This window comes from Leucoraja erinacea, chromosome 32, assembly GCF_028641065.1.
Source record: "Leucoraja erinacea ecotype New England chromosome 32, Leri_hhj_1, whole genome shotgun sequence".
NCBI lineage: Eukaryota > Metazoa > Chordata > Chondrichthyes > Rajiformes > Rajidae > Leucoraja > Leucoraja erinaceus.
Window position 1 is genome coordinate 10,384,805 of NC_073408.1, and position 21,794 is coordinate 10,406,598.

The 21,794-nt window shown below is 44.6% G+C and overlaps 1 protein-coding gene across 1 annotated transcript in view; it reads right to left on the reverse strand.

Moving 5' to 3' along the window:
- Nucleotides 1-760: 760 nt before the first annotated feature.
- c2cd2l (c2cd2 like) overlaps nucleotides 761-21,794 on the reverse strand; it is a 77,719-nt gene continuing 56,685 nt past the window's right edge. The window contains exons 3-14 of the mRNA XM_055660703.1: nucleotides 21,098-21,217; nucleotides 16,624-16,731; nucleotides 14,460-14,573; nucleotides 12,887-13,004; nucleotides 10,554-10,677; nucleotides 9,411-9,475; nucleotides 9,172-9,299; nucleotides 8,263-8,434; nucleotides 7,212-7,304; nucleotides 5,878-6,011; nucleotides 2,570-2,858; nucleotides 761-1,230 (exon numbers count right to left, since the gene is read on the reverse strand). Of these exons, the coding sequence (XP_055516678.1) occupies nucleotides 1,001-1,230; nucleotides 2,570-2,858; nucleotides 5,878-6,011; nucleotides 7,212-7,304; nucleotides 8,263-8,434; nucleotides 9,172-9,299; nucleotides 9,411-9,475; nucleotides 10,554-10,677; nucleotides 12,887-13,004; nucleotides 14,460-14,573; nucleotides 16,624-16,731; nucleotides 21,098-21,217 (1,695 nt within the window). The 3' untranslated portion in view covers nucleotides 761-1,000. The remainder of the gene's footprint in view (nucleotides 1,231-2,569; nucleotides 2,859-5,877; nucleotides 6,012-7,211; nucleotides 7,305-8,262; nucleotides 8,435-9,171; nucleotides 9,300-9,410; nucleotides 9,476-10,553; nucleotides 10,678-12,886; nucleotides 13,005-14,459; nucleotides 14,574-16,623; nucleotides 16,732-21,097; nucleotides 21,218-21,794) is intronic.

A 21,794-nucleotide genomic window follows, 5' to 3' on the forward strand; every position in this document is an offset into this window, starting at 1 on the left:
CAAATAACTCGCATCAAATAAAATCTCTAAAAGCTTCTGCCATTGGAAATTTCCCACCATTTACTTGCACCAAATGTCATCAACATTTTGGACAACTCTTAAACCTTTCACTCTCCCTCTGCTCCAAAATGTCAGTTTGCCAAGTCTTTCCCTGTCACCTCAGACCTACATCTTGTTCCTGATCTCACAAATCTTCTCCGTACCTTCACTGGACTTTGACTGGAATTAGATTCAACGTCACAGCTTGCAAGGAAAAAAAAAAACTGGATGCAATCTGCCAAAAGATCAGCGAATACAAAAAGTGGGACAATTGCAACTGGCCAGCATCATCTCCGTCACCCTCTGAAAGCACGCTCTGCCCCTCATTGATTTCCCATTGGTTTGGGTGCCATTCAGGGTCCAAAGAGTGCAATGACGTTATTTCAAGGTGACTTCCCTTTCTTTTCAAATGGAGAAAAAGTTAAAATTTATCTATTTGTTTATATTTTCAAAACAACAAGAAGATACAAATCAGTAAATGCAAGAATAGGCAGCAATCAGTGACAGTTAATTCCTCCCAATTATAACATTACAACAGTATTTCTATTAAAACATCTTGTACAGCTGCCAAAACCTGGCAAAGTTATAGACTTTCAATAAATAAAATTGGGGAAAGGTTAAGTCAGGTTGATAGTTTACATTCAAAACTAGTGTCACCAAACAAAGGCCTTTGCATCTTAGTCCTTGACTCAAGAATTTACTTGGAGTGTCGAAAGGTCCGTTGTTTTTTTTGCCATCGACACATGATCAGACTTGGGAGAAAGTTTACTGCACAGTGGCTTTCACAAGTGACGGCACCACTCCAACCATCAAAGAAAGTCACCGAAAAGAAACCCAGGACAAAAGTTACTGCAACAATCACGGTTGGGCTCCTTGTGCTTTGCCCCTTGTTGTCCTGTCCCCAGATAGTTGACCCACCAGGTATCTAATCCAACAATGTTGTCTGGGTATCCTAGTGCATTCAGTTCCCCGTTGCCCCAGTATTGCCGTTGGTGTTAGCCTTTGACTTGGACTTGGACTTGAAGGAGAAACGTTTGATCAGCTTCCGAGAGAAGCTTCCCGACTTCTTCCGCGTAGATGAAGGGCTGTCACTGACGTGGGACAGGTCGTCGTGCGAGTGGCTGAAACCCGGCTCCTTCTGCTTGTGTTTCCTCCTGAACAAGAGCTTTGTTCCACTTCGGAGAAAGCCAACTACAGGGGAAAGGAAGAGAATACGGAGAATAACCTGGGCAGAACCAGCAAGGGTCATTCATACGAGAATGGAGGAAAGATACACTACAATATAAAGAACATTCAAGTTGATGGTGGTCTAACAGTTCTGAAAATAGTTCAATGACCTAGAATTCTGACCCTGCCTCTTGTTCCCCATATGTTTTCTGGACCTCCTTCTCTTTTTATTTTAGATTTACAGCATCTGTAATATTTTGCTTTGGATTCCAGGCAAAAATCTATGCATGTGAATGTTTTGTTAGGATTAACGATTTGGGGCTTAAACACAATGTCATTAATAGCTCAATGTCCTGTGCCCTATAAAGACAAGAACAATACCATACTAATGTCTTAACATAGAAACATAGAAAATAGGTGCAGGAGTAGGCCATTCGGCCCTTCGAGCTTGCCCCGCCATTCGATATGATCATGGCTGATCATCCAACTCAGTATCCCATCCCTGCCTTCTCTCCATACCCCATGATCCCTTTAGCCAAAAGCGCCACATCTAACTCCCTCTTAAACATAGCCAATGAACTGGCCTCAACTACCTACTGTGGCAGAGAATTCCACAGATATCAAATATCAAAACATGCCCATCAGGGCACTTCAGATGACTTTGGTCAGCAGCAGCACATCTATTGCAACCCCAAACAACGATATAATTACTAACCATCTAATCTTATCACCTGACAAAACTTGTACGATCACAAAAGGTGGCAAAAGGAACTGGAATTAAACCTCTGCAGGTTGTTTCGTTAGATCGGATGAGGCCCAGGGATCTCACGTAGTTGAATGGATACCAAGGCCTCAATGGCACTTCTGCCTCAGCATACAAATGTACCTTAGGTGTGGCTGTGAACTACAGAGAGCAGGAAAATCCCAGACTTGGGTCTCTGGTGCGTTCATAGTTGGGGAGGCTTTCGGCTGTCTGGGAGTTGGGGAGGGGGAGGAAAAGCATCCAGTTTTTCCCCACTTATTTTCCCGTGACTACTGGAGCATGCATGAGGGTGGATAAGATCGATCTTTTATGTCATTGACTAATTGCTGACCCCATGACCCTAACGTGTGAAGAAGCACTTCATTGAAGTAGGAGGCTGCTACAAGCAACCAAATTATACTCCAGTAAGAAATATCACCAACTGGAAACAAAGAGTGGAGAAACCTGAGATCAGTCGCTACCATTTGCTCCACTGATGATGTGCATAGTATTGAGCATTTAATACAACTTGCATACCGTATGGTGCATGGAGGATTTACAGAGTGGAGAAGAGACGAGGAGCCGCTAAAGAATGTCACGATTGACTCCCGTTCAGTTTACCTTTGTGGTCCTTCAAGCTTCTGGTTTCAAGTGCTCCTGTTGACCCCGTTTCAGATTCGACATCATCCACTGACGGCCGCTCGGAAATGTCGGATGCAATGGCCTCGTCCGGCTCCTGGCTGACCGACTGCCGCTGGTTCGAAGGAGGATCCGTGGACTTGGGCGACTCCAGTGCAGTCTGGGTGCTGCAGTGGGGCAGGGCAGGCAACCCAGCCTCAGACTGCAGCGAGGCATCCATCGCAGCTGCGTAACCCACAGAGAGAGCCATTTCGTCCTGATCAATGGGGGACTAGATCGGAGTGAAAGAGAGGACATCACCTTGTACCTGTATATGTAGAGCAGACAATCCCTGTCACCATTATGTCAGCCCTCCTCCTCTCTGCAGCTTTCTCTGATTCTAAAATGCTCTCTGTTCCTACAATTCTGGCTTCTCGTGGAACTCCATTTTAACCCCTGCACTGCCATCGCCGAGTACACTCGGGTCAGAGTATACAAGTGAAAAAAATCTTGGCAGTGAACAGGTTAATCTACCCGCTACTGATGGTCATATTTCAAGCAGCCCAGCCCTCAGCTCCCAAATTTCCTCCCCAAATCACTCTGGCTCTCTTTTTCCTCCTTTAAGTCACTCCTTGAAGCTTGGTGACACATTTTGTTTGATCATTTTCGGAGAAGCCTTGGAATGTTTTACAGTGTTAATGAATCCATGCAGACATGGAGCAGTAGAGCACGGGACTGGGCCCTTCAGCCCACAATGACTGTGCCGAACATAATGCCCAAATAAACTAATCTAATCTGCCTGCACATGATCCATTTCCTTCTGTCTCCAGAATATCCATGTGGTTATCTAAATCCCTCTTAAATTACACCATAATCGTTGCCTTCAACACCACCCCCTGGCAGTGTGATCCAGGCATCCAACACCTCTTGTCAATGGCTACTTTTATGTACCTTGAAGCAAATGATGAAGCAACGCTATGTAAATGGAATATAAGTACAGGTGCACAACCTTTTATCCGAAAGCCTTGGGACCAGACACTTGTCGGATTTCGGACATTTTCGGATTTCCGAATGGAAGATTTTTAGCGTAGATTAGGTAGGTAGTGCGGGCGGCTTGAAAAGTCTGGAGCGACTGCCTCCTCCCCGGAGACCGGGGAATCATTGTAAATCATTGCATAAATGTTAGTCAGTTAGTTTGGAGGGATTTTATGTGGTGGTGAGGGGGTGGGGGGGGGGGGGGGGGGGGGGGGGGGGGGGGTAAAGGGAAAAACTTTGATTCTTAGTCCCCTACCTGGTCGGCGACTCCCAACATCGTGGAGCTGAGGGCTCCTCCGTCCGGCCGAGGGCGGCGCCGGTTGGAGCTCCGACCCCAGCAACTCTGCCCCTGGCTGCGAGGCGCTCCAAATCCATCCAGCCCGCCCGCGGCAGGACGCCCGCAGCCCCAGCTCCGCGAGAATGTTGGGAGTCGGCGGCCACAGCGCTCCGGAGCTTACCACACGGCGACCCGGTAAGGCATTGCCCGCTCCCCGCTGGTATCCCAGCGCTGCGACGCCGCCGACTCCCAACATTCGCGGAGCTGGGGCTGCGGGCGTCCGGCCGCAGGCGGCAGTGGATTTGGAGCGCCTCGCAGCCAGGGGTAGAGTTGTCGGGGTCGGAGCTACAACCGGCGCCGCCCGCAGCCCCCGGACGCCCGCAGCCCCAGCGCTGCGGAGCTTACTGCACGGCGACCCGGTAAGGCATTGACCGCTCCCCGCCTCTCCGACCAGGTAGGGGACTAAGAATTAAAGTTTACCCTTTCACCCCCCCTTCACATAAAAGCCCTCCAAACTAACTGACTAACATTTAAGCAATGATTTACAGATGTTTAAGTGTCTTCCCCGGTCTCCGGGGAGGAGGCAGCTGCTACAGTAGTACAGACCTGGGTTGACCGTGGGTCGTTTCGGGTCAAGTTTGGCGCCAAACGCGAGCTTTGGTGTGCAGGCGACATCCTGGAAAAAATGGCCGGTTTTTGGAGTTTTTCGGTTTCCGGAACACCGGATAAAAGGCTGTGCACCTGTACCTGATTAAACTATCAGTAAAATCTCAGTATGTACACCCGACTTGTACATATATAGAACCTTAATGTTACAAGCTCATTACAGTACATATACACTTTGACAATAAGCTCAGCAAGGATATTTTAGAACAGGTTAGGCTTGATCAAAAAGGTAGGTTGTTGTTGAAATGGAAAGAGAAGCCGAGAAGATTCAGATCTCCCCAGATCTGATTAAAATTGAGGCTAAAGTTTGCTATGGCATGGCCAAGCAAGATAGTGCTCGCTCTCTACCTTCTCGTTTTCATTTTCACTCAATAGATGCAAGAACAATCTTCCAATTCTCTTATCCAAGGCTACAGCACAATGGAACACACCAGCACAGGTCACCTTGGCCTTTAAGTAAACACTTTTGAGTAGCTCCTTTTTCTTGCCATTACCTACAAACCTTTCTCCCTCCAGGACACAAGCTTGTGCCTGAAAAACACTCAATGTACCGACTGGTTGATCAAAATTATTCAAGCTGCCACTTGAATTTTTTAATTGTTCCCTTCAATGTCCCTATGGCCATGAGGGGTTGCATACCTTCTTGGTGTACTTCACTAGTTACTAGTATGGTGGCACAGCGGTAGAGTTGCTGCCTTACAGCGCCGAAGACCAGGGTTCAATCCTGACTACGGTTGCTGTCTGTACGGAGTTTATACGTTCTCCCCATGACCGCGTGGGTTAATTATGTAGGTAGGTCAATTGCTTGGTGTATGTGTAAATTGTCCCTTGTGTTTAGGATAGTGTTAATGTGCGGGGATCGCTGGTCGGCGCGGACTCTCTGGGCCGAAGGGCCTGTTTCCGCACTGTATCTCTAAACTAAACTAAAGTATGGGTCTTGCACGTCAAAATGAGCAACTGATTTATGTAAGGATTAAGCAAAAATGCAGTCTGAGATTTTGACTTTTTGGTCATTTGGCCATATGTTCGTCTACAGCTTCCCATTGCATTGCAGCCTCTGTTAGGTACATAGAAACATAGAAAATAGGTGCAGGGGTAGGCCATTCGGCCCTTCGAGCCTGCACCGCCATTCGATATGATCATGGCTGATCATCCAACTCAGTATTCCATCCCTGCCTTCTCTCCATACCCCCTGATCCCTTTAGCCACAAGGGCCACATCTAACGAGCTGTGAGGCCGTATCTGACTGGAAGTTAAAGGGACTAAGTAAAATTAATAATCCCACAAAACGCTGAAACCTAGTTCAAGCTCCTCATGAGTGGAGAAAGATTACCTTTGATATGCCGGATATGATCAGCGTGCTGCGTTTGGTGGGTGTCTTTTTGCTGGGCTTGTTAGCAGATTCTGTCAGTTGCTGTATCGCTGTCTGTACGACTGGATCCAGACCATTAGCAAGCTGGTTGTCCACTGTTTTCCAAACATACAAGGTTATTGTTAACATGGAAGCATGTGGGACGATGAGAAATGGGCTGGGCCAGTGGGAGAGGTGCGATGGAGAGAAACGGGCTGGGTTGACAGGTCGATAGACAAATTCGGAGGAGAGGTTTAAAGGAGAAGGAAAGAATATGGATAGGGGGAAGGACAGAGCGGATTAGATAAATGGAGATGCACATCGGCACGCATGTATGAACGAACACACACACACACACACACAAAGGGAAGCAGAGAGACAGAGAGAGACATAGCTTGGAGGTTCTGAGTGAGATCACCATTCACATTGCAAGCGTTGACTCCTTGTCTATGTAGAGTTCAACAGAAACTCCATTATCGCTGTGCATGGTTTGCCAATAAATGCCAGCTGGCATAAATATCACTAAGAGACGCATCATCAGACTTCCCAGAAATGCTTCACTTCACCAAAAGGTAGGATATGTGTTCACTGGCAGTTGCTTCCCAAACCCATGAGATTAACACAGACCTGGGACCAAACATGGAGATATTCACCAGGCGGATTCACCAAGCCAGAGATGAACAATGACTCATTCTGATGGAGCAGGAAGGGCAATGATCTCCTGTCCTTGTGGCTGGAAATGTTATAGAGTCATATCGCACAGATTCACACCCTCTGGTTCATCATATCGTTACTGACCCTAAATTACCCATCTACACTAATCCCATTTACAAACCGTTGGGACCCAGAGGATTTCAGAAAGAAAATAATGTAAAGGTTTAATGAAACATTTAAAACACAAAGAAAAATGCTGGAAATATTCAGAGGATCCAAAGCCTCTGTGGAGAGAGTCACAGTCAACGTTTTAAGCTGATGCATGATCATTGCTTTGATAACAAAACCCTTCAGATGCTGTCTGACGTGAGACTTTCCAGCATTTTATCATTTTGTTTACAGCACCTACAGTTTTTTTTTTGATAAAGTGTTTGGTCATTTATTCCAAAGTCAGCACAATTGGATTGTAGCCCAGAATACAGTTTCCCAAGTTTCATTTCCTTTGAAATAAATTAACATCTTTTAGGAGGTGGACCCAACACTGCTCATTTTGTCTTAAGTCAGAATGATCCTCATCGGCTCAAAGGGGGCTACAGTCCCAGAGGCTTTGAAAAGGAGCAGCATGCCTGAAATCAGCGCATCCCCAGAGGAACACAATTTACCATTGTTGGGAAGTTGGCTGACTGGGCTATCATCCAGCTTGATGGATCTCTTCTCCGTTATTTCCACCTTGGAGGGTGACCTTGTGGGAGAATCTGAAACCAACAAACACATAAGTTTGTAGACCTTTAGCTTAGCTTAGTTTAGAGATACGGCGTGGAAACAGGCCAACCCGCCCACGTGGACCAGCGATCCCCACACACTTACACTACCCTACACTAGAGACAATTTTATTATTATTATGCAAAGCCAATTAACCTACAAACCTGTACGTCTTTGGAGTGCGGGAGGAAACCGGAGAAACCCCAATGCAGGTCATGGGGAGAAGGTATAAACTCCGTACAGACAGCACCCGTAGTCAGGATCAAAGATCCTGTAGCGAGCAAGATGGGCCACTCGGCGAAAAAGACGTAGTACGGTCATGGGCAGATACATGGGTAATTTAAGGCCTCATTTCCGTAACCGGCTTCAGTCTCCCCATAGGATACTTGTGCGGAGACGGAAGCCAGTTACAGAAACATCCTCGTAAAAATAAAAGTTGTTTGGTAAAAATCTTCTCCTCATTTTCAGAATTTTAATTTATTAACACAAACTGTTCCTCCGCAACGTTGGTTACACTGCGGGTCGGGTCGGGTCCGGTTACGGAAATGGATGAAAAAAAGGCCCACGTTCCGTTCCATTGCGTACTACACGTCAGCCCATTACATTTAGCTGGAGTGGTCTATCTTGCTCCGCCGTAGGATCTTTGGTCAGGATCAAACCCGGATCGCTTACGTTGTAAGGCAGCAGGTCTACTGCTGCACCACCGTGTAGCTCCAACTTTTTAGTTGAAAAGCTCTGAATATATAGCTGCAGCCATGTTTGATGGAGATTTCCAGGGGTGCAGTGCAACTTAATGGCATCAAACATTAAATAGACTCCTTTATATAGAAGTAAATAAGAATACCAGAAAGAAAATGCACATTCAATCAGCTGTCTCCAGAAAGGGGCTGCCAAACTAGATGAGCCGATTGTACAGCATCAAGATGATCATGTTATAAACAGGAGTCTCACCTGTTTTGCTGTCGAACTTAGGCCTGGATTGGATAGTTGTTACTGTGGTCACTATAGTTCCGTCCGGCATTACGGTTCGTTCCATTTCAATTTTTTTCGTTGGGGTGACAGTGGTCCGCAGTGGGACCTGTGACTGGGCTGTCTTGGCATCTGTGCGCTCCATGTAAATCAGCTGTGAAATAAAACGTTGAATATTTATTTAATACTATATGAGCCATCTCTACTTCCTCCCCCATCTCTACACCCGCTGTACTCTTCCAACATTCATTATAGACAATAGACAGTAAGTGCAGGAGTAGGCCATTCGGCCCTTCGAGCCAGCACCGCCATTCAATGTGATCATGGCTGATCATCCCCAATCAGTACCCAGTTCCTGCCTTCTCCGCATATCCCCTGACTCCGCTATCTTTATGAGGTGTTTTAACTTCAGATTTCCAGAATCAACAGTATCTTGCTTTCACAATATTTTGAGACCAGGGTTTGAACGTGAATCCGTCAGGCACTCGGGTGTTAAGTATTCACTCGTACAAGTCGGATAGAAAATCACCTTTGGTTTTTTTTAAATACTAAATATAAAATATATTGCCGAATTGGCAGAAGAGACTGGAGGATAATTTTTACCTCAAGCCTTTCAAAGTTATTGTTTTCAGTTTCACTCTTTATCATTGCTGAGAGAAGGATGCAGCTGGAAGATACTTGTGTCATCCGTGTTGTGGTAACCAATTTGCAAATTCATGCCAACAACATAATGAGCGGAAAACTGGATGCTTCGATTTAAGTACCCACTGGCTCAAGAACACGTCACAGCCTTCTCACTAAAGGGGGAACAATCACGCAGGCAACAGCACAGACCAACGATGACCTGAGATGAGCAACTAATAAAGATGAAATGTAGGGGAGCAAGACTACCTCCAGCGAGACTGATCCAGCAGAAGTGTTCGACGTTTCTGGAGAGGCTGCTAATGGAAAGCTCTGGCATCCAGATGGTGATCTCTGGGATAAATCCAGTGGGATCACACTCTGTCCCAATAGCACATCTGGAAAATAGTGAACGTGCAGGCTCTGTGAGCAATTAGATCAGTAAACGGCGCCCTTGCTATCTCAACTTGTTGTTAATGAGGATCTTCTTGCTCCGAGTTGATACTTACTCTCACTTTGTTCAGACCTTTCCAGGACTTTCACTTTCATTTCCTTGCTTCCTGCTCCCAACTCACTACATGAGGAACACAAAACACATCATGTTACTTAAGACACAACAGTGAAGTGCTTAATGCCAGGCAATCATATAGCAAAAAGAAACTCGGAGCGGGCAGGAACGATCAGGCACCAGATGGATGGCCTCTTTGTGTGCCATCTGATGCTGTGACTTACACAGACTCCACTTCTCCGCAACTTCCTGGTCATCACGTCCCTTCCCACCCAAACCACGCACTCCCCAGGTACTTCCCCCTGCAATCGCAGGAGATGCAACACCTGTCCCTTTACCTCCCCCCTCGACTCCATCCAAGGACCATGACAGTCTTTTCAGGTGAGGCAGAGGTTCACTTGAACCTCCTGCAAACTCATCTACTGTATCCTCTGTTCCAGGTGTCAACTCCTGTGTATTAGCGAGACCAAGTGCAGGCTCGGATAGCGTTTCACTGAACACCTCCGCTCAGTCCGCCTCAACCTACCTAATCTCCCCGTTTCTCAGGACTTTAACTCCCCCTCCCATTCCCAATTTGACCTTTCTGTCCTGAGGCTCCTCCATTGTCAGAGTGAGGAACAGCACCTCATATTTTCGCTCGGTTAGCTTACACCCCAGCAGTAGGAACATTGACTTCTCTAACTTCAAAGAACCCTTACTTTCCCTCTCTCTCTCCATCCCTTCCCCTTCCCATTTCTCCAACCAGTCTCACTGTCTCCGACTACATTCTATCTCTGTCCCGCCCACTCCCCTGACATCAGTCTGAAGAAGGGGCTTGACCCGAGACATCACCCATTCCTTCTCTCCAGAGATGCTGCCCGACCCGCTGAGCTACTCCAGCATTTTGTGTCTACTTTTGTTGATTAGATACTCGTCAATTTGACCAACAGTTAGAAGATAACTATCCACTCGTCAAAGCAGCAGAATATTTTAGGATTCTTAAATTATCAACTTATCATGTGGTCAACAAGTGGAATCTGTACTTAAATCTATCTCTGTCCTATGATGATCTTCATGGGGCTAGATTGTGGAAATATTTCATCTCCTCTTAAGATTCCATATCTTGCAGTAAGGTATGCGCGATGAACCATATAAAGATGCTCACAAGGTTACTTCATCGTTCCACTTCAGAACAGAGTTTGGGCTCTGGGACTTGGGCATCACAGATCTTGTTCGTTTCATCTGTGACGGGCTGTCAAGTTCCAGCACACAACACACCTCTCCACAACCTGCAAGTTACGAGATAAAAACATCAGGTCACACAACAAGATAGTATAGCTTTAATCCATGTCAGCAGCGATGTTCTCACGACAGTTAAGACGTTTGGCATTGCTCAGTGCTTCCCGAATTATGGAGGTTAGTGGTTAATCTCCCACTGCCAGATGTACACAGAAAACCAGAGAACATAGGTTTAAAGGTGAGGGGGGGGGGGGAAGATTTAATAGGAAACTGCGGGATAACTTTTTCACACATAGTGTGGTAGGTGTATGGAACCAGCAGGCGGGGGAGGTAGTGGTAGCATGTACTATCGCAAGTTTAAGAAACATTTAGACAGGTACGTGGATAGGGCAGGCATAGAGGGATATGGGTCAAATGCTGGAGTGGACAAAGTCGGGCCTGTTTCCACACTGTAAGACTCTATGATACTATGACATCATCTGTGCTGACATTTCAATGCATAATGGAGAGGGTGCTGCAATGTTTGAGATTATGCCTTTCTTTAATTAAGACTGCAAAATCATTCAATACTGTTGGTGGCACCTTGTGTCCAGAAAATACTTCCGCTGACTACAAAATTGCATTAGAAGTATTTGATTTAGTGTGAAACAATTTGTCCCCTGCCGAGGATGCAAAGGCAATCGTCAATATAGCTTTTTCTTCAATTGTCTCCGGCTGGCAGATTTAATGTCCATTACAATTTCCCATCTCATTTTCTTCTACAACCACTCTGCAGACAACAATCGATGGGAACCCATTAATAACCTCCTCCCATCTTCTCCGCTTCTGACAGGGAAATGCTTGGCTTGTTATTTACAGGATACCTTGAACCGAATGTCTGAGACTGTAAATAAGGAGAAAGTGGGTGATGCATGCATTGCCCCTCCTCCAGTGTGACATTTGTTACTAATATTTCTCCCTTTGAAGGAAGGATTTATTGCAGGCAATACCTCAAAAAGGCAGCCAATATCATCAAAGTCTCTCCCCACCCTGACCGCACTCAGATTCCTCCTACCATTGGGAAGAAAATACAGGAGAATGAAATCAGTGATCACCAGGTTCAAGAATAGCTTCTTTCCAGCAACCATCAGGCTCCTGAACACGACATAACACAAATCTCAGCAACTATGAACTTCTGTGGACTGTGTCTATGGTTGTACTACAAATTTGTTTTTCTGCACCATGACTGCGTCTATGGTCTTAATTGATTGAATTAAAAAATATATTATATTTATCTGTGTGTGTTGCGTTTACTGTCCTGTTTAGCTGCTGCAAGTCAGAATTTTATTCTGTTGTCGGTGCATATCGCAATGAAACACTCTTGACTATTGACTCTTTGATGTTATTTTCTTCCTAGTTCTGCCCTTCCCCACGGGAACAATATGTTGACTAAAAAGGCACTGAACTTTCTGCGAATACTAAAGGGCCTGCCCCAGTGTACGAGTTCACCCAAGAGCTCTCCCGAGTTTAAAAAGAAAATCAAAATCGTGGTAAGCACGTAGAATGTACGTAGTGGCTACGTTGGAGCTCGGGGACGTCTCTTAGTGGCTCGTAACGCTCACGGCAGGTACTTGGGAAACGCGGTAAGCTCGTGAAGACTCGTGAAGATTTTTCAACATGTTGAAAAATGTCCAGGTGAGCCCCGAATACCTACGAGCGGCTATTACCGTAATTCTCCGAGTTCGAATCAGGGGAAACTCGGGAGAACTCTAGAATTAGCTCGTACAGTGCGACAGGCCCATTAGACTGCACATTTGTGCCATATTCGTGCACAGAAAATGTAGGACAATGTAAGGAATGAACATGAACTGAAGCAGTCTTTCAGTACAGACTAGAAGGTGACGTGAGAGAAGTCTTCTGAACAATGAAGACCTACAATCTCTAAAGGGAACAGATTTGTTCACATACTTTGTCACAAACCATTGTTAAACCAGAATTTTTAAGATTAATTTAAAAGAAAATGAGGTTGTTCTTTAATGGAGAGGAAGATGGAAGATGTGGTGCTGTCTCAAACGGCCAAACGGCCTACTCCTGCACCTATTGTCTATTGGAACTTGGAAGGAGACTTGACATATATCAGCACTGATTTATGAGCTGAACCTCTTTCTGCACTCTTATGCAGGAACCCAAATGATCACCTCTCTGTCAATAACTGAAGGGCACTCTGAGCATCACCAAATTAGGGGATCAACAGCCTCACATGTAATCCAAAAGCCTTACCCGCTTCTTCCACTCTGCTGATATTTGCCTTCAGCTGTCTGATCACCAGCTTACCCCCTGCATTAAGAGCGACCTTTGATGGGGGAGCTGATGTCTTACCAAGTTTCTCCCCTGGCACCTGAATGGAAGGTGAAGAAATTATTACTTGGACAGCTTAGCATGAATTCCATTGGGACAATTCCGTGCTTCCATGGTTCCAATTACAGATGCCAGCCTCTGTGAATCGGGAACTCATTCTGATTATTAGTCCAGATCTCTGGATTTCCAGCAAAATGCTAATGTTTCCTTTAGAGATACATTATGGAAATGGGTTCCATCGGCCCACCGAGTCCACGCTGACCAGCGATCACTAGTACTACCCTACACACTTGGGACAATGTACAATTCTTACCAAAGCCAATTAGCCCACAAACCTGTACATCTTTGGAGTGTGGAAGGAAACTGAGTTTGGAAGTGGAAGGAACTACGGTCACCCAGAGTAAACCCAGGGAGAACAAACAAGCTCCGTACAAAGAGCGCCCGTCGTCAGGATCGAAACCGGGTCTCTGGCGCAACTCTACTGCTGTGCCACTGTGTACCTATCATGGAACTTATCTGCCAATTAACCATGGATGCGAGAGCAGTGGTGGCAGCAAAATTCATAACACAATGCTGACAAGAGAAAACTGTACAGGGGTCGAACAGAAATTATACTCCACATTTTCTGCACATCACACATGGGCTGTCAATCTTCAACCGCAATAGGCCCGACTATGGGTGAACTGGGGATTGGGACTGGACATTGTGCCTTCCCCCACAGTGGGAAACATTGTGGGGGGATGTTTTTATGTTTATTGGTAAATTACTTTAATGTTATATCTAATCTTTATCTGTGTGCTGCATGGCAAGACAAATTTCACTACACCATTTGGTGTATGTGACAATAAATGTCCTTTGTCCTTTGTATACTCTTGCTCCTACCTAATCTCTGAGTCCAACACTAGGTGACCAGTGATCACCGACTTCAACAGGACAGTGGCTGAATGGTACAACAGCCAGCAAATGCAAAGCTTTTGAGAAATAATTATGATCCTGCTATCTTCTGGCATGTATTTTTTAATTTTAGAGATACAGCATGGAAATAGGCCCTTTGGCCCACCGAGTCCGCCATGACCATTGATCACCCGTACACTAGTTCCATGTCCCACACACTGGGGGCAATTTACAGAAACTAATGAACCTACAAACCTGCAGGTGTTTGGAATGTGGGAGGGATACAGAGCACCCGGAGGAAACCCATGCGGTCACAGGGAGAACGTACAAACTCCGCACAGACAGCACCGGAGGTCAGGATCAAACCCGGGTCTCTGGTGCTGTGAGGCAGCAGCTCCATGGCTGTGCCACCTCTGTGGTTAAAAAAGAAGCAAAGAACTCTACCCTATAAGCACTTATGTATGATACTGTGATAGAGGGGGATGTTTATCATATTGTATACAGTGTAAGAAATTCATTGTTCTATCATGACAGTCTACACATGACAGTAAAACATTCTTTACTCTTGTTTTCCTATACAAGTAATCCTTGTGTTACCTACCACAGTGTTTCCTATATGTGCCTTGAGATTGATCAACATGGCTGGACTGGTGCTGACAATTGTATCTTCAATCAATTCTTTGATGGTGGAGATGTCGGCTTTTCCATCATTCCCCTGTGCAGACAAAAATACAAGAACAAATAAATCCAGCAGCTCCCGGTGTGTTGTGTTGCAGAATTGACTTGCTAGCAGAACACAGAAAACAGACAACAACACAAAAGATCCAACAGAAGTAACAGCCGTCTCCTCCACGTGTGGTCTGTTGGCTTTGAGCAAATGCTGGAGAGAAGTCTAACATCAATTTGACAAAGGGAATCACGCAGGTGGCATGGACCCACGTAATTCGTAAAGAAATACCAACCTGCACTACACTGCACCTGGCTACAAAATGTTGTGAATGCCATGCATGCATTACCGCAATGCATTGTTTTATGAAAGGTAAAAACTGAAAGATTGATCCACTGATGGTGATGCCTTGAAAATAGCAATGTTGGAATAACACTAACTAGAAGATCAAGGTTTAGGTTTAAATTGTCACATGTAGCAAGGTGCAATGAAAAACTTTCTTTCATATGCTATCCAATCAAATCAGACAATACAAAATATAAATACAATCAAACTACACTTGGAAAGATTCAGAGTGCAGAATATAGTTATGCCCCTGTCCCACTTAGGAAACCTGAACGGAAACCTCTGGAGACTTTGCGCCCCACCCAAGGTTTCCATGCGGTTCCCGGAGGTTGCAGGTGGTTGCCGGAGGTTGCAGGTGGTGGAAGCAGGTAGAGAGACTGCCAAAAATCTCCGGGAACCGCACGGAAACCTTGGGTGGGGCGCAAAGTCTCCAGAGGTTTCCGTTCGGGTTTCCTAAGTGGGACAGGGGCATAATAACATCTAGAAATGGTGCTAGATTTACAGGTAATAATGAGGTTGAAAAGAGTAGGATGACTGTATCGGATGATAGTAGATCCTCCTCTGGGACCAGCACATAAAGAATCAGCAGTCTCCAGAACTATCTTACAATGATGGGGAAAGAGTGGTGATCTGGATCAGGTTGTCGCTCTTCCAAGTATAAAGACATTTGCGATGGTTTATTTATATGAATGTGGTTTCAGGACAGAGTTTTAAAGCACACTTTTACTGTTAAAAACCAAAGAGCAGGAAAGCTTTCACCATTCATTGTTGTACCAACTGATTGTTAACACAGTAATAAGCACAAGCTGTTTTATAAAGAAAATCCGAATTATCTGGGGATTCCGTTTCAAATACTCAGGAAAGTATAATTGACCTGTGACCAGCAACACATGGAGAACAGAAAGCTTCCTGTTATCTGTAATGACTTCCATTTAATACTTCCTCACTAAGACATTGATACATAAATGTACACTTTTCCTAATCTGTTTTCATTGTTCCCTGTGCCTCGGGAAGAATTATAGGAGTCTGTTATCATCCCACGGGAAGAAGGTAGAAGGGTCTTAAAGCCTGGTTCAGGAACAACTTCTTCCCAACAACCACCAGGCTACTGAAAACTACAAATACCAACTAAACTACAAACTGTCTTGAGAAACTCAGCGGGTGCAGCAGCATCTATGGAGCGAAGGAAATAGGCAACGTTTCGGACCGAAACGTTGCCTATTTCCATCGCTCCATAGATGCTGCTGCACCCGCTGAGTTTCTCCAGCTTATTTGTGTACCTTCGATTTACCAGCATCTGCAGTTCCTTCTTAAATACAAACTGTCTTGGTTGCACTGGGGAATTCAGCCTTTTGCGTTGCATTGCACTAATATGTTTTTTTCTATTTATTGACCTTTTTTATGTTTGTCTTATTATGTTGTCTATTGAGTCCTGTGTTTACAAACCTGTTATGCTGTTCCAAGTAGGAAGTTCATTGTTCCGTTTCAGTGCATGTGACAATTCAACATTCTTGACTCATTGGAACACTTCACAGATCGTTGTGTGCTGGTCAACCATCACATGGATGAAATCACAAGCAGCAGCAAGCAGCAGAAATTGTCTGACTTCCACACAAGGACAGGCGACCCGTAGGTCAACGAATGGAATCGCCTTTGAGTGTAAACCTTGTTCCCCTAATCACATATCATCACTCGATTACAATTCTAGTATCAAGTAAAATTAAATGATTAAACTATTTTTGCATTCCCTTACCCCTCTCTGTAGTTTAGGGGTGACCGTGAGGGAGAGAGCAGGAGGCTCCTTGAACGACCATGTGACCAGCAGGCCTTTGATCTCTGCTTCTTCCAAACAGATCTCCATCTGTAATGACAAAATAAATCAGTTCACCAAACAGCAGACAGAGGTCCCGTCGAATGTACATTATCAACACACATCCATGGTTTGTCCTCACTGCCTCTCCTACTTCTGTCAACTTGAAACTTCAAGTATGTTCTCAATTCTGATGAAAACCCCTTCAGCCTGAAACATTCAGTCTGTCCGCAGGTGCTGCCTGACCTGTTGAGTGTTTCCAGCATTCTCAGCTTTGATTTCAGAGATTTCTACAAATACTTTGCTTTTGGATCACAAGTTCTCTGGATCTATTGCCGTCTACTTTCACCTCGCATCACCATGTCTTCAGTCAATCTATTTTTCCTGCCTTCCTTCTCATCCCAGACCCGTCCCAGTTGTCCTCCGCACCCCTCTGCCCTCACCCCGCAGTTTAAAACATCTTCTGCATCCAAACTCTGTCTTAAAATAATTGATCAGAAATATGAATTCCCTTCCATCATATTTCCCAGTGTCCTGACCTGCTAAGTGTTGTCAGCATTTGCTGTTTTTATTTCACAAAACACATTGATCCTGGCACCATGAGCATGTGGCACTCTGAACAATGAACAGAGGAGCCAGCACCTCCTTAAAAGGTGTTTTATATAGAACCAATATATTTCTGTTAATAGACACAAAATGCTGGAGTAACTCAGCAGGACAGGCAGCTTCTCTCCAGTGATGAAGCCTGGCCCGCTGAGTTACTCCAGCATTTTGTGTCTATCTTTGGTGCAAAGCAGCATCTGCGGTTCCTTCCTACACAATATATTACTGTTGTGGGCATGCGCCAAATGGAAAAAATAAAGATCTCCTTAATTTCCACCTTTTATTAGATTTCATAAATCAAACAGTGTAACCAGATTACAGCTTGCGAATGTGAGTGCCTGCAGCAGCAGTCTAATTTATGAGTAATGCCTTCACAACCCCTTCTTCAGCAAAGAATAATAATCTCATCATCAAATAAACGATTTAAGAATATATAGGTAAGAAAAATTACATTGATTTCTTACCATCTTTGCAATAAATTCACATTAACAGGCAGCTCTTAGTAGCCATTAAGCTTTTTGCTATTCAGTTTCAAAGAATTTAAGTGCTTTTTTTCTGCAGAATAATAATAATAATTGCAATCACTCTGAAGAAGAGTTTCGACCCAAAACATCATCTATCCATGTTCCCCAGGGTTACTGCATGACCCTCTGAGTTACTCCAGCTTTTTGTGTCTTATTCTTCAGTAATAATAGCTTTATTCCTTTTTTGTGAGATCCTGCTTGCTCTCTATCAGCTGGGAGACAGGTGGCGCCATTACAGGAGAGTGCAGCAGTGTCATGTATCTTTGTTCTGCTTTTATCAATTAATTAACAGCTCGTTAACAAGGGGCAGGGGAGCGAACTGGCCGTCTGGCTGTTTTCTCTGCATTGAACTAGTTTTGTGATGGAGAAATTAGAGAGAGAGTGAGGGAAAGATGCTCTCTTGGGGCCTCTTTCTACAAGATGTCAACTGACTGATCTATTCTAATCACTTTGATCTACGCCAAACAAAGCATCCCACCATAGCCACAGTGCACAAAACGCAGTGCAATTAGTTTCTCAGGCTGCTCAGACAGTGCTTCATAAACTCGTGATCTCTACTCTCCAGAAGGAAGGGGAATATAATGACCTGGAGCTTTTCTTCCAAACTGTATAGCAGCCTTATGTGGAAATATATTGCTGTTCATTCACACTGCTAGATCTAAATCCTGGCCCCACCTAATCAACAGCAAAGATCCAATAGGATCTTTGATCAACAGTGGGTGTATTGACCAGAAAGAATGCAGTGGCACCAGGGAGTAGCTCACCTTCTCTGGGGTGATATGGGCCAGGCAATAGATACTGGCCTCTCCCTTAGCAACTCAGTAAATAAATAATTCCTGGCACAGGAGAAGTATCCCACAAAGAAAAGAAAATGAATACAATCAGTAATATATCGTCTGGTGTTCAGAACAATGAGGATAGACATAACAGACCTCAACGGGACAGGCAGCATCTCTGGAGAGAAGGAATGGGTGACGATATGGATCGAGATATGGTCTCGACCCAAAACTATGGGTTAAGTATGGGTTTTCTGCGGGTGCTCCGGTTTCCTCCCACACTCCAAAGAGATGCAGATTTGTAGGTTAATTGGCTTCAGTAAAAAGTTGTAAATTATCCCGAGTGGGTAGGATAGTGTTGGTCAGCGATACTTGGTGGATTGAATGCGCTGCTCTGTATCTCTGTATCTCTAAAATCTAAAAATAAAATTGCTGTGAAGCAATTTTAAGGCACAAAGAGGAGTTGCTGGCATCAATAGGTAGCCACAAAATAGCAGGCAAGTAACTCTAAGCAGGGCTTATTTGCTTATTTGTTCATTATTTTTTCATGAGGACATACCAACCACCTTCGGGATGATGCAGTGGAGAACATTGGGAGCAGGAGGGAGCCACTCCGACCAGCTCCAACTCCAACTCCAACTCCAGGCATGCCAAATGACATCCCCAACAGGGTTGTGGTACGCTTTTTACCTTTTACACGGATGATTGTCATACAGATACACCGAATCAATATATTCTAAAGTACTCAGATGATACAGTTCTATTATCTCTGTTATGTAACTCAGACAACCCTGGGCTGCACCAATTCAGCGTGAACAAACTGCTCGAGTGGACTGATAATAATGCCCTTGAGATTAACACAAAGAAAACAGAAGAGATTGTATTTGATTCACCATCTAACGCATAAAGTTTCTCTTGTTATCCATTATGAAAAAATCAAGCAGGTATTTTCATTTAAACACTTGGGGGTAACGATAGACCACCAGTTATCATTGAATGACCACATTGATAAGACTTGCAACAAGACAAAACAAAGAATCTGGTTTCTCCGCCAACTTAGATCACTCGGAGCAAGTAGGCAAATCCTTTTGCTATTTTTTTACCGCTGTGCTAATGAGTGTTTTGCAATAGTGTAAGATTACATGGTACAAGAGTTTGTCTGCTGCTACAAAATCAAAACTGCTCCAACAATTAAAAATCTGCTCAAAGATTGTAGGTCAACCACTTCAGAAATTGTATGAATCATCCTACCATAAAAACATACTAGGATGGCCAACAATATTTCTTCTGACCCCAACCACTGTCTGAACAGTGAGTACAATTTGTTACCATCAAATCGGAGATATAGGGTTCCAAAATGTAATATGGTTAGACTGAAGCACTCTTTTGTGCACTCCTGTCAATCCTCAAACTAAATATGACGCTAAATGCACGCTGATGGGCCTCAAATGTTGTCTTCAGTTATTGTAATGTTGCGCTGAATGTATGTATTTTTGGATTCTGTCTTGACGTCTTAATGCATGACTTGTCAAGTCTCTATTATCTTTTCTGTGATGCTGTAAAAGGAGCTGCTGCAATGCAAAACAAATTTCAGACTTTGTTCTGACAATAAAGTAATATCGTATCGTTTCGTATCGTACTCCCATTTTCCTTCAATGAATCCGAATCCATCTAAACATCCATCGAGAATAGTGAAAGGCCTGGAAGAGTGAATTTGGAGAGGATGTTTCCACTCGTGCGAGAGTTTGGGACCAGAGGCCACAGCCTCAAAATAAAAGAAAGGAGAGGAAGAGGAATTTCTTTAGTCAGAGGGTGGTGAATCTGTGGAATTCATCGCCACAGATGGCTATGGAGGCCAAGTCAATGGATATTTTTAAGGCGGAGATTGGCAAATTCTTGATTAGTGTTGGGTTATGGCAGGAGAATGGGTTTGAGAGGGACTGAAGAGTGGAGTAGACTTGTTGGGCCAAATGGCTTAATTCTGCTCCTAGAACCTATGAACTTATGAAAACCCTTTCCTGCCAACCATGTATTGATCTTGCTTTTGAAATCGATACACTAGGCGACATCTACAGTGTTTTGACAGGAGGTTGTAAATTCTAACCGCCACATTATTCCCCAACATTCGGCTCTCATTAGAGGATCATGATTCCTCTACATTGACCCTACTGAACCCATTCAACACTTTAGACACTTCTGACAAGGATCCAAATTCATTAGAGCTGTTATAATGATGAAATCACTTCAACTTATGTGCCATGCTGACAAGCCTGCACTGTAACCCTGCACTCAAGAACCCCTTCTTGAGTTGGTGGGTTCAATGTACCATCCCAGACTGGAAAGCTGGGAGAGGAGGGGGGCAGTGCAGGTAGCTGGTAGAAGAATCGAGTGGGCGAAGCAGGTGGAGGTGATGAGGGGGCAAGAGGAGATGTAGAACGAGCATAGGATTGATGGTTTGCCTGGGCACGATGGGCCGAAGGGCCTGTTTCCATGCTGTTTAACTACACTGATTACCTGAGCCTGAAGTGGAGCCAGAATGACTTGGTAGGAATCCATAGACACGGCAGCTGGAGACTGCTGCGTGACAGACACGGGGAACTGTATTGCATCCACCGCTAAATTGCAGCAAAGTACCTAGAGGAAACAAATGGTTAACAATTTAACCCTTGTATAAAAAATATTTCAATCCCTGTCATGTTTTTCCTGGATATTCCATAGGCTGTCATTTATAATTCAAAGAATGGCAGTACATGGATATGGATTCTGCTGTGCTGAAGCAAAGCACGAACTTCATTGTCCCATCTGGGACACATGACAATAAACTCCCTTGAACTTGAACTTGAACTCTTGAAATAGATTAGAGGGATGTGGGCCAAACACGGGCAGGTGGGACTGGTGTAAAAGAGGCATCTTGGTCGGCATGGGCAAGTTGGGCCGAAGGGCCTGTTTACGTGTTATACGAATCCATGAGTAAAGGTCTCCCTGGTGCCTTGGTCAACACTTACCCCTCATCTAATATAGGGATAGGTGAACCAATGATTACATGCCGTTACAGGGATGTGAATGCCCAACTTATGAACACCCCCACATACAAACAAAGTCGCATTTTATTAAATTCAAAGTATTAGAATCCATAGACATGGCAGCTGGTAGAGCTGCTGCCTCACTGCACCAGAGACCCAGGTTTGATCCTAACCTTGAGTGCTGTCTG